The 12991-nt window shown below is 37.4% G+C and overlaps 1 protein-coding gene across 1 annotated transcript; it reads left to right on the top strand.

Annotated features, from left to right (window-relative positions):
- Positions 1-509: 509 nt before the first annotated feature.
- LOC104502717 (vasoactive intestinal polypeptide receptor-like) lies at positions 510-11509 on the top strand (the record flags this gene model as incomplete). The annotated part of the gene is made up of 10 exons (XM_010153796.1): positions 510-617; positions 1319-1428; positions 3408-3505; positions 5008-5140; positions 5578-5731; positions 7701-7761; positions 8916-8985; positions 9432-9523; positions 10528-10657; positions 11453-11509. Coding segments are annotated over 10 exons (1013 nt in total), but the record flags the coding sequence as incomplete, so codon positions are not given.
- Between the last annotated feature and the right edge of the window lie 1482 nt (positions 11510-12991).

Here is a 12991-nt window from a genome sequence, read left to right as displayed (position 1 = left end):
GCTAGCTGGAGTTAAGCCATGACATCAGGAGTTCAGCAGTTATATTATTTCCTTTAAGTCATACGAAATTGGTAGACTATAAGCATCGAATCAACAGACTAAGGCTGAACTTTTATTTCTGATGATTTTCAGTTAGACTCTGAAATGAATAATGAGAAATCTCAAGTGCTAATAATTATTCAATATTTTGATTTTAGTGACTTCTGTTTTGACAAGAGAAAGAGTCAATTTGACTTCCCAGTTGTGTCTGCTTGAATTTCAGGTACATTCTCTCATGAGATAAGGTGGGGAAGGTCCAGCTGGAATGCCAAGTGCATATGTGAACAATGATGCATTCAAGGAGAAAAAGAAAACAATGCAAACCTTCATTTGCAGAGTTTCATGTGCTGTTGTGGCTCCTATTCCTGCATGTGAATTAGTGGGAAAGCCACAGTCTTATTGAGGAGCATCAAATGTGTCATGTTCTCTGTGTGCTTCTTTATTTACAGGCACTTTATTTTTTTTTTCAGGATGCAAAAGAGATTGGGATGGTCTGACTTGCTGGCCTAGAGCCACTTTTGGGGAAGTGGTTAAAGTTCCCTGTCCAAGATTTTTTGAAGAAATCACTAATATCCATGGCAAGACTTTTTCCTATTATTTTTATCCCTACATATTTCAATAGATAAATGTCAATAGATAAAATTCAGTAACTCACATATTTTTCTGATTCACAATGTTAGCTGAGTCAGTTGACATGAAGTAGTCATTGAGATACACGTCTTGGATTATGGTCAGTGTTTGTCACTGTTTTGTTTTGTGTTATGCTGTGCTGAATTGTGTAGCCTCTTTGGTGGTCTAAAAAACATGGGCAATTGCACTACATTGCTGACATTATAAAAGAGTATGTCACAGAATCACTGATTTATAAAATCATAAAATAATTGATATTAGAAAGGGTGTTTTGATGTCATCTAGTGAAATCCTCCAGTCATTGCAGGACCAAATTAAAAAATTGTGTTGAACTTCCAGGCTAGATCAGGGGGCTCAGGGCTTTGTCCGCAAACACAGATTACACTGTAAATGCAGGATAGACTGCATAATTCATTTTCCTCTGTGTAAAGATGGAATTTGCAGAAGGAATTTCCTATATGAAAAGTAGAAGTTGCACTGCATCCTGAAATGAATGGGAACATGTGTCTCAACTCTTCAAAAGACAGATATATAGAATATTATAACTATAGTTAATCTTGGTGACCATGACCAGACCTTTCAAAACTTAAAGAACACACCCCTCCCCCTCTCTCTATAATTCATACTCTGATGTATTTTACCATTAAAGGCTTCCTTCAGAGAAACTGTACACAGGAGGCATATTGGTCAGAACCATTCCCACCATACACCGTTGCCTGTGGATTTGATGAAGATTCCAGTAAAGGGCCTGAGGATCAGGTGAGTTTTTCATTTTCTGGTTGTAGACATCTCCAGGGCATCTTCTTCTGAGTGTGCTGAGTAGTTGGATGCTCCCACATACCTGAGCCTTGCCTGAACACAGTAATTACCATTCTTCAGTGCTAAGCTCAAACCTTGTAGGTACATTTAGAGCCTGTTTAACAAATTAGACTTAATATAAAGCAACGGAGTATCAGGTAGAGTACTCTCCATCCATTCGTCTCCTCGTGATGTTAATGAGTAGACTCGTGATTAATTCTCTTGTCCTGCCTAACAAATCCTTTGGTTCTCTGACAGAGGTGATTTGAATCCTCATCACGTACCCATCTGCCAGGGATTCCCTACCAATTTGTCTGGGGAGAATTTTTCAGGGAAAATTCCTTTGGATCCTTTTTGTTGATAGTTTTTCCAGATGTTCCTTGAGTCAGAAAAAAAGATTCCATGACTTTATAGAATGGTGATGAAGGCACATCTTTAGCAGGGAAGCCTTGGATGCCATTGAGTATTTCCACAATTTATCTTAAGCGTTCAGTGGAATAGGAAGTGAATCTCTAAACCTGGAACAGTTCTCCCCGTTCTCCCTGGGGCCAGCTGCCATGGCATGGTTCTCACCCACAGCACTCTTACTCTACAGGGTGGCTTTACTCCAAGAAGTACCTGGCTTGTGCTAAGCCAAGCATCCTTTGTACCTGACCTAGGCTGAAATCAAGCAAGGGTCTATATTTATATTTTAATATTATGGAAAATTTTAGGGCAGAGATCATGTCCGTGCTGCAGTTGTGTTTAGTTTGTTATTCCAGTCAAACCCACAAGGTCTATAAAAGGAAGATAAGATCGGTAAGCTCTACTGCACTGTAAACATAGGAAAGTGAGTAAGAAGAATCCCACTTATATTCTAAACAATCACCTGGTTTGTATTTTGTATCTGCAGTAAAGGCTTATGATGTCTTTTGCATACAGTGTTGCTTTTTTAGCTACCCTTCCAAAAGAGATAAAATGCACCCAAATACTTCATTGTTCAGTTGAAGAACCTGTTTTTTTTAATTTTCTAATTTTGACTTGTGTTTTGAAAATACTATATAAAAAATTAGGACTATTTCAGAAACAGCATGATTCCAAGCAGTTGCACGAGTTATTCACGTATCTACGTAAAATTGCTAATCGGTTGTTTCAACCTAGAATTGCTGTCTTTTGGATAAACAGAATTTGGATCAATTAGAGAACAAAGTGTCCATTGCATTTGCAAGGAGGAAATTTGCCTGGATACAGAGAATTTAGTTTCTTGGGATTTTAAATAATTAGGTGATCTTGTAGTGAATGAGCATAAAATTTGCATAGCTAAAGCCGTGTAAACATGTATAATTTTTCTTAGGACATAGGATGTTTAAATGAAAAACAAACAAACTGCAAAGAATTTACAGTGTTACAGTATATGGCAACTGAATGAATTGTTTGTCCAAAGAATTAAAGACTGTGAAGTTATTTTCTTGGTTTTAACTTTCTTACCTCCACAAGACAACATGACTGTTTCACAGAGTTCCCGTGTCCTCACCTGCAAAATGCAAGTTTTATTTCTCTGTTAGCTATCGTTGTTTATGAAAACCAATACTTACTGAATCTGGCAAAGGTCTGAAGAGACCAATTCACAAACCACCCATCAGCAGGTTCCAGTGCCCTGAAGTCTTTATGTACCTATAGTAGAAAATGCAGTTACTTAACAAATTAATATTTTGAACATGCTCAATCACAGATGAGTCTGTGGTCTGTGAAACTTCTCTCATCTGTAAGGTTAAGTAGGATTCAAGAGGAAAAAACCCATTGTGTTAGCAATGAGGGGAAAAATCAGATCTTAAGCACACAAAGTAGTGCATAGGTTATGGGATGGACTAGTAAGGGAAGATGTATCTTAGTGAAATAAACACACCAATATGCATGCTGCATAACCACCAGCACTGCTCTGTGTTCTCTTTTCCTCATAGAAATCGTTTTATTCTGCATTTTGGCGCGTCTACACTGCTGGCTATGCAGCATCAGTGACTTCACTCATTACAGCTCTAATTGTCTTTGCTGCCTTCAGGTAAAAAAAAGGTCTCTTTTCCAGGATGTCTTAGGACAACCTCACCCTAACTCCTTTCAAACCCTCTGTGTTTTTGTTTTGTGGGATTTATTTTTATTATTATTTTCAAATCTTTCTCAGACATAATTCTGTTCATGGTAATGGGTCCTTCTCTACACATGTTGTAGCATTTCCACGAAGTTGTTTAACCAAAAAAGCTGGCTGGGAAGTTGGACTTAGCCTCTTTAATGACACCGTACAGCAGAAATACTCAAACCTGTTATCACCATTGACATACCTCTTCCTCCAGCGCATAGCAGGACAGACTCTGCAGAAACTGAATGTCCCATGCCCCTAAACCAGCAGTAATTCAAAACTGTCTGTTCCCTTTGTGAAAGACCATTGCTTCCATAACTGGAAGCTGTAGAAAGAGATTTAAATGTCGTGCTTGATGATGTTGGATATTAGGAAATGGATGCTGGTTTTGATCAGTTCCAATGCACTTGGACAGAAGCCTTAAGCTTACTCTGAAGACAGGACTGCAGAGCACAGAACCAGCTTCCTAACTGGAGGGGATTGGCAGTCCCAAAGGTCATATATAGGGACCCAGGATCAAGAGTCTGATATGACCAAACCTCAAAGGAAATTCCTTCAGCTCAAGGTAAAACTGTGGACAGGGTGATCTAGGGAAATAACATCAGTCCTGCAGTGCACTGTCCATGCAGTCTGGGGCAAGGCAGCTACTTCTCTGGACCATAAAGTCCAACACTGCCAAGTCCACCACTAAACCATGTTCCTAAGCCTACATGTCTCTTAAATCCCTCCAGGGATGATGATTCCATCATCTCCCTAGGCAGCCCATTCCAATGATTAATAACCCTTTTGGTGAAGAATTTTTTCCTAATATCCAGCCTAACTTCCCCTGGTAACCAGCTTCCTAACTGGAGGGGATTGGCAGTCCCAAAGGTCATATATAGGGACCCAGGATCAAGAGTCTGATATGACCAAACCTCAAAGGAAATTCCTTCAGCTCAAGGTAAAACTGTGGACAGGGTGATCTAGGGAAATAACATCAGTCCTGCAGTGCACTGTCCATGCAGTCTGGGGCAAGGCAGCTACTTCTCTGGCAGCCACCCCAAAACATGCAACTGGCACCCTTTCAATACTCTCTTCTCCTCTGGCCAGAAAGGGGCTGAAGAGTCTGTTGCAAGCTTGTTGAACAAAAAAATGCTATTTAGAATAATTAAAAGGCATTATTGTAATACAGCCTGAGTTTCAGAGCTGCTGTCTGCTTCTGGCATCTCCTTTAAACGTGTGGTGATTCAAGGGCAATTATATTAGCACTTTTATTAGCTTAAACAGATAATAACAGCTCTGCTCCCTTATGTCTATCTCCCTCTCAAATAGTGACAGATCATTTATTTGCTTTGGAAGGTGTCTGCAGTTGTCGTGTATTCCTGTTTGAATTTTGATGAGACATGTTTCTCTTGAAGAACAATTTTTATTTTCTTTTTCCATGTCAGAAAATTCCACTGTACCCGGAATTACATCCATATGCACCTGTTTGTCTCCTTTATCCTGAGAGCAATTGCTGTTTTCACCAAAGATGCTGTTTTGTTTTCAGATGAAACTATGGACCACTGCCTAATGTCAACGGTACTAAACTTTTCCTCTCTCTTATCTGTGATTTAACATTTAATTATTTACTTGAAGAGAACATGGAGATTTCTTTATCCTATTTCTCTTTAGTTTGCTAGAACTGGAATCTTAAACCAAAAAATAATACACAAACCTAAAGACCAAGTGCTATGGCTACACTCAGCTTTGATCTAAAAGGTCTGTCCACTCTAATGAAGCTGTAACAATTTCTATCAGTAAAGAATTTCATTTGTAGGAGAGGGCCAATGTTTCTCTTTCAAAACACTGAAGTAAAGTCAATTGAAATGATGGATTCCCAAACCTACTGAAACCTTGTAATAATGTTTTCATTATTGTGTGGTAACATTGAATTTTTACCTATAGTTGTAGAGAAACTAGTTACAATGGAGAGTACATCTAATAGTTTTGTGGTTTTTTTTCCTCTGCATTTCCAGGTTGCTTGTAAGGCTGCTGTGGCATTCTTCCAGTTCAGTATTCTAGCCAATTTCTTCTGGCTTCTTATAGAAGGGATATACCTGCAAACACTGCTTTTATTGACCTTTGTTTCAGACAAGCAGTATGTGTGTTGGTTCGTATTTACTGGCTGGGGTTAGTACTCTTTCCTCTTGGTGTTATTTAGCATTTCCATTTGCTTTCAGAGCTAGGGGTGGGTTTTGTTTGTTTCTTTCTTTCTTTCTTTTTTTTACATAAAAGGTGTCTATCAAAGATGCTGCCTTTCTGGTGAAACTTGCCTGATCATCCAGTTCTACTACATCAAAACCATTCCCTTATACTGTCTTCTTTTCTTGTTAGATATTCGTACCATTCAAAACTTTGAAGGAGAGGATAGGATGGATTACTAGAAACATTATGATATGCCTACTCAGAAGACTGCAGCACTCATCTTTGTGATAGAATTAATTTCAAGCAACAACAGTAATTTAATAGTTAGCCATCTAATCTAAACTATCTTTCCAGGTTTATCCTGCAGTCAGTAGAGTGAGGTATGCATGCTGTGGCGGTGATTAATCCAGTCCTCAAGAAGATGAATAATTTTGGGTTGGAACTAGATGATCTTTAAGGTCCCTTCCAACCCAAACCATTCTATGATTCTATGAATAATGTGGCTGGATAATATCCTGGAAACATGTTGCTTTCCTCCACTGACAGAAGAATTTTGGGTGACTAACTTTAAGTTGATAGTTTGCTTTCAGTAAGCAAAATTAGATAGATCAATCTTAAATCCTGTGAGTTCAGGCCTAGGAATCAAATAATTCTACTTTTTCTCAGAGACCTTCTGACTTTAAGGGATTAAAATTGTTTCTGATTGTCAGAATATGTGCGTGTAATACATAAAATTTCTTTCAGTGTAGAGAATTGAATATAGTGACTCTCAGATATTGTTGTACTTTACCTTGGCTATTTTAAAATAGAGACACCCAAATTGAATGATCACATCGACATTTTTGGCTTAGGAGTGAAATACAAATTCTCCTGAATTAAATAGTAATTCATTCTTCATCTTCAGATTCTCAGATATTTTTAATAAAAATTAATTTTAAAAGTCTGTACTTTATAAAGAGGATGTTGATTTGGAGCTATTCCAATTATGTTTGCCTGAAACTAGATACCTAGAACTTGCTTAATCACAGCTAACTAGACACAACAAATGAAACACCTCAGTTAATAATGTAGTAATCCTCATCTTCTCTAATCAATGGTAAATGAGAGACATCTTATGAGAAATTCAGATCTTAGGCGATATGGATGTAAATATTTCTCTTAATTAATTAAAAAGACAACTTGAACTGAATATGGTCTGAGCTTAAAGGCCTTGAACAAAGGTCAACTTCCGGGCCTTCCCTACAGGTCTCAAATGATACTTAGAAAGATATTGCTTATATTTCTAAGGATTTATCAGTGAAAATGTCACCTGCTCCAGATTAGAGTCCCTTTTATGGCAGTTTTGAAAATCACTTAGTCTTTCCAGAAGGAGACCAAAAGCAATTGATAGTTTATAGGTCTGTTTAAAAAACAAAACAAAAAAAAAAGAACTATTAAGACATAAATGTAGAAGGATAAACAGTGACAAAGTGAGGCTGCAAAACACCAGTTCCTTGATTTAGCTAAATTTTCATGGAAAGTTCATCAATTGATAGCTCTTGTAGACAAAAATGTGAACTTTTCCAGCTGGCATATGAAGAATTGTATGCTGGACAAAATTCACAAGATAAAAGAACTCTAGCTAAATAAGTGATTCTCCCAGCTTCACAAGTGCTCATAATTCATATCCTAACCTTCAAGTAATTCTTAGATGTTATTTTTGAAAACATAGATTCACAGCATCCCCTATTCTCCTTTGTTTTGATTTCATTTACCTGCCTTTTTTGGTCTCCTATTTTTTCTTTCCCTGAACTGAAAGTTAAGTTCTTTCATCAAGTTGTTTAAAATTGTCTGGCCCATTGTCTGATCTTTAATGTTCATCCAATCTGCTGCACTGTAAACCTTCTTGTAATAAAATTTCCATGGAACATCATATTCAAAAGAATTATGTTGTGTGCTATATTGATTTTTCCAGGAGCTCCCACTGCTGTGATGTTTGCTTGGGTCCTCACAAGACTCCATCGACAAAACACTGGGTAAGTCAGAGTCTGGGTAAGGAAATCAAGAATTTCTTATTTTGCCCTGTGTTTTGATTTGCTGACAGGGAAAAAATAAAGATTAAAAACACATCCAAAAAAAAAAAATCTGTTTTAAAGTTGTGCCTCTAATCTTTAAAATTCTTATGCAAATATGTGATAAAATAATTTTTAGTTTTCCAATTTTGATGGACTAATAAAAACTCAAAATAATATAGTAAGTACTGAAATTTCATTTATATTCCATTAGAAATCTAAACCCAGCTCTTGATACAATTATATTTTAAGAAAATCACTGTTTTTGCCTAAAATTTGCCCTACATTTACTCTAGTGTCTTCAAATAAGCACTTCCCAAACAAACACATTGCTATGTCCCGATAAATAATTTCTTCTTTAATTTCCAATCACTTATTTGATTATTTTTTTAATTTTACTTTTTTATTTTTATCTTTTAATATGGGAGCCAGGCATAAAGCAGGTGATTGTTTACTAAGAGCTCCCCTGAAGGCCTTCAAGTCATTTCACGTGAATGACAGATATTTTACACCTGCCTGCTCAGGACTCGGATTAATGATGTAGAAGCAGTAAATTCTATGGTCCACCACATTTGGCATATTCTATTTTGCTTTTTTCTTCTTCCAGGAAGAGGGAACATGATATATGTATGGCACTTGAATGGAGGGAGCTAAAACTGGAGTGTTTTTTATGTTTAATACACATACAGCCTCAAAACCAGGACCAAAAGCCCACTCTGTTGTCTCCCTTCAGGATACCTTTACAAGGGGTCTGGATGTTTCTTTCCTGCTTTCCTCATGACCTCAAAGTCATTACATTTGTGGATGCATTGTGTAGCCTCTGATTTGTACCCTGTAAACCGGTCACTTTTTCAACAAAAGAGCAGGAAAGAAGCTTGGAAATATAAATTTACTTTTCTTGACTTAATTTCTTCCACCTTCACCTCTTACTGAATAAATTTACTTTAGATTGGGCTGCACAAAATCTTTCAGGGAGGTGTCAGTACTGGCAGAGGCCTTTAAATTATGTTTTAAAACTTAATGTCCATCCCTGCCTATTCTGTGACAAAAATGTTTTCATATATTGTGATAATCTCACATAGGATAGGTACCATGACTAGTTTTGTTTTGTGTTTCAGATGTTGGGATGATGATGAAAATGGAGTGATGTTATGGATCATCAAAGGCCCCATTGTGCTAACTGTAGTAGTATGTGTTTTCATTTTGTCTTAAGTATCTTTTGAAATGTGAAATCTAAGAAAGTACCTCTTTTCAGGAAGCTGGGAGGAAAGCAATAACACATGTTATGGTATTGAATTTGAAATAGCTGGAAATTATTGTTTAGCATGTGGTTTCACAGTAATTTTTGCTGGTTTTGTTGTGTCTTTTTCCTCTCAAAATACCCTAAATCACAGACTAAAGGGTAAATCCTATATTTTCTAGAGTCATGCTAGAACATAATGAAATCACCTTCACCCCCATTCTACATACTACAGTTGTATCGGTGTCTCTGTAAGTCATTTCTGAAAGCAATTCATACTCACAAGATTCTTAAAATATGAAGCTTGTTTAATACAAGAAAATAGCTCATTTTTATCAGCTGAAGATATGTCCTGATTTGTAGTAAGCTTACAGATTCTGTCTTGCCTTTTCAGATTAACTTCATTATATTTATTAATGTGATCAGAATCCTAGTCCATAAATTGAAATCTCAGGAGGGAGGAGGGAGCCATTCAAGCCACTTTGTGTAAGTATTTCTGGGGCACTTGATGTTGACCCGTTCTAGCTGCTATAAGAGATGTTTTATGGACTGGAGCACAAAATACTCTACTCCTTACTAAATAGAAAGAGAACTCCCCAAAAGAAATCAAAGTATAAACTTTCCTTTTCATCCCAAATATCATATTTCTACTCCTTCATGGGGGAGGAGGGTGAGGTGGATGTTTGGGCACAGTAAGAAAAGTACAATATGAAATATTACAACTCCAACAGGACCCAGCTTGAAACTGTAAACACTAAATGTCAGGTAATACACCCATATTGTCCTTCCCACACAAATGACCACATAAAGAAAGATGCAGATAATTTATTTTAAGTTCTTAGCAGTTACATGGTGCTGATGTTCTGCTAACTGAACCTAGTCCTTCCTGTTTATGATCCCCTGCACAATCAGTGAGGAACTCATCAATGCAGTAAGAGGATTCTAGTGAGCTCTTTGACTGAAGATATGGAGGTAAGGCCGTTAGTTATGGCACAGGACCTAGCATAAACCTGTGACCTTCTGGAGTGAGCTGAAGGCCAAGTGGAATACCCTACGACGTCATCAATGGCTCTGACACCACTGTTGTTGCTTAAAACAACTGAATCAAGATCTTTAGACAGTGATGATTAGATCTCGGCTGACAGTTTTGGAAGTTGAGACACTTATATGGGGGGTCACCCACATGTGATTGAGATTAGTCTCAGGAGGAGTAGATAAAAGTACTTAGTTTTGTGCCCTGTTTTTTCACATATAGCAGGGAAAAGAAATCTTAAAAATCAGTCCAGAAAACTTGTATGCTGATTTGTTCATCTTTGTTCACGAGGTTTGATGGTGGGACTGGTGGAAAGTAGTCGTTCCAGAACTTCGTTGGATGTAGTTGCCCCTGTTGTAGAGCTGTCCTCTGAATTAAAACTTGTTCCAACATATAATTGCTATCACTAATTCCATATTTCTAACAGTGCATTGTTCTTTAATTCTTGGTTTGCCAGGAGACTTGCTAAATCCACATTACTCTTGATCCCCCTCTTTGGAGTGCACTACATTGTATTTGCATTTTTCCCAGAAAGCACTGGGCTGGAAGTTCGCCTTTATATTGAGTTGGGCTTGGGTTCTTTTCAGGTAAGCTGGATGAAGTGTTTATCAGTCCTAAGAGTTTTGGGCTGAAACAACCCACTCTCAGGAGTTTTACATTTTAGGTTCGTTATTAGAGCAGATGTTAATAATGTGTCTAAATTCAATACACACTTTCCATCTTACTCCTTCACAACCCCTTTCTGTTGTTTGTTCCCTTAACTTGTTTTTTTTAAATCTCACACTACTTTTGAGTTCTAATTCAGACTTTATATTAATAATCACACACAACGTCGTGCCCCCCCCCCCCAATAAAAAACCCCAATATCTACTTTATTGAATAACAATGACTGAGTACCAGAAAGATCACTCTATGGATTAAGGTGAACTGATTAAAACTACTTCCACATATAATAAAGGTGATGATAAGAGGATTGAAAAAGTAAGGGTAATGTATAACAACCTGTTCTGTCTTTACCCTTTATCAGTAATGAATCTATCATGTTAATACTTCTGCAATTTTTATTTTGTTATACCACTGTTCAGAACCATATTTTGGATTTGAGAGGGCCAGGATCCTGGGGATGGTACACATTGTAATAAACAGCTGAGATCTTTTTCCTTCCCCTTTCCCTTGTATCCCACAACAGCTTGAACACATTTATATGTGCTGAAAATGATCCCTCTCCCATACTTAGATCTCATCCATGGCCAGACTGTATTTAGGAAAATATGTATTTTTGTGCTCTTGCTGAAAGTTTGAATGAAACTTGATGTCTTTCTCTGATTCTATGCTTTAAATCTTGAAGGTTGATCATTTTCTCCCTACCCTCTCTGTCCTAGGGTTTTGTTGTCGCTTTTCTATATTGTTTTTCAAATGCAGAGGTGAGTAGCAAGTACGTAAGATTATCAAAACCTTTCAAACTCATGGGCCTGTCTTGTTTTTCATTTTCTCTTTCCTATTTCCAGAACAGATCTATGTTTTGATCTGCTTCTGAATCCATGAAATCCCGATGTCTTTTTGTTTCCCTCGGTACCTTTGTTGACTTTATTTGTATTCATACAGTTCTGACAGAAAGGCACAAAATAAGCTTTGAAGTAATGACCCTTTACAAATGGTTGGAGACTTTCTTGTCAGGGGACTTTTTTTCTGCTTTATATCTGATACCTATCATGATGATGTCTTAATGGAAAGCTTGTAACACTCATTACTTTTTGAGGGTTTATTTTCACCTAGAGAGTTTCTTCCCTTTCCCCTTTCCCTTTCTCTTTTTCAGGGCAGCCTGTGCATTTTCAGTAGTTTTGTTCAGACACTTTATTTCCTAATTTTGTAAGATTGTTTGAATTTGGATAGATTCCCTGTAGTACATTTTAGAGAGCTTATAATTTTTAAACCCAACTACATTTGCTTACACTTTCCCCAAAAGAGCAGAATAAAACAAAAGCCTTGAGAAAATGTAAAAATACATCTCATCCTCAGAAAAGTGTGCAGGTTAGATGAGAAGAGTGACCCACTAACGGTGCCTCAGTCTCCCCACTAGCCTAGACTGGACAATTCTCATACATGTTGGTAAATGTAGGTGCAATTAATCCTACCCGAGGATGAATGATGCCTTAAATACATTTATAACTTATGAAAACATTTTATAATGGCCATTCTAGTGTTGTTCTGAGAGGGTGCCTTGAGCATTAACTGTAAATACAGAATGCTCTGCTTCCCACCTGCCTTCTGTCTGCATAGATTCCTTGCCAACAGCCTTGAAACAGCTTGCATATTGTATCTCCCAACACATAAATGTACTAGGTGTTAAAAAAAGGTCAGGCAGAGACTGATCTCTAGCACCAAGATTAAGTAGTGTGGGTTGGCTTGTGTCCACGCTTCTTAGGGATAACTGCTTCTGGAGCAGATTGGCTGCTCATTACAATTTGGCAGTGGAACCTTCCTGCATCTATTATGGTTCCCTGCTATCCTAAAAAAAATTAATATTTTCTGTGTGTGTGTTTCTTCTGTTTTAAGTACCTGCAACAATGTGAGAGATTGTGCTGCTGCCAAGCAGGATGATATCTGTACGGGATGAAACTGAGAGCCTGTATTTTATGTCTTTTTTTCTTTTGAATAAATTACACAGGATTGTTGAAGCCTTGAGCTTACTGAGATAACACTGGAATAACACTGAGATAACACTGGAATATTGGATTGGTGGAGGAACCCCCCTTTTATTTACTAGGGTCTTAAAACTATAACACTTAAATCTATGACAGTGTTATAGTTTTAAGTGTTATAGATCTCCAGTACTAATGACAGCCATAGAAGGGCGGCAGTTATGTGGTTAGAAACAGTTATGTGGTTAGAAACAACCTGGCAGGCAGAAGGGAGGAATA

The sequence above is a fragment of the Eurypyga helias genome, unplaced genomic scaffold (assembly GCF_000690775.1).
Source record: "Eurypyga helias isolate BGI_N326 unplaced genomic scaffold, ASM69077v1 scaffold48536, whole genome shotgun sequence".
Lineage (NCBI taxonomy): Eukaryota > Metazoa > Chordata > Aves > Eurypygiformes > Eurypygidae > Eurypyga > Eurypyga helias.
The sequence above is the reverse complement of the archived record's forward strand: the minus strand, read 5'-3'. Positions and strand labels throughout refer to the sequence as shown.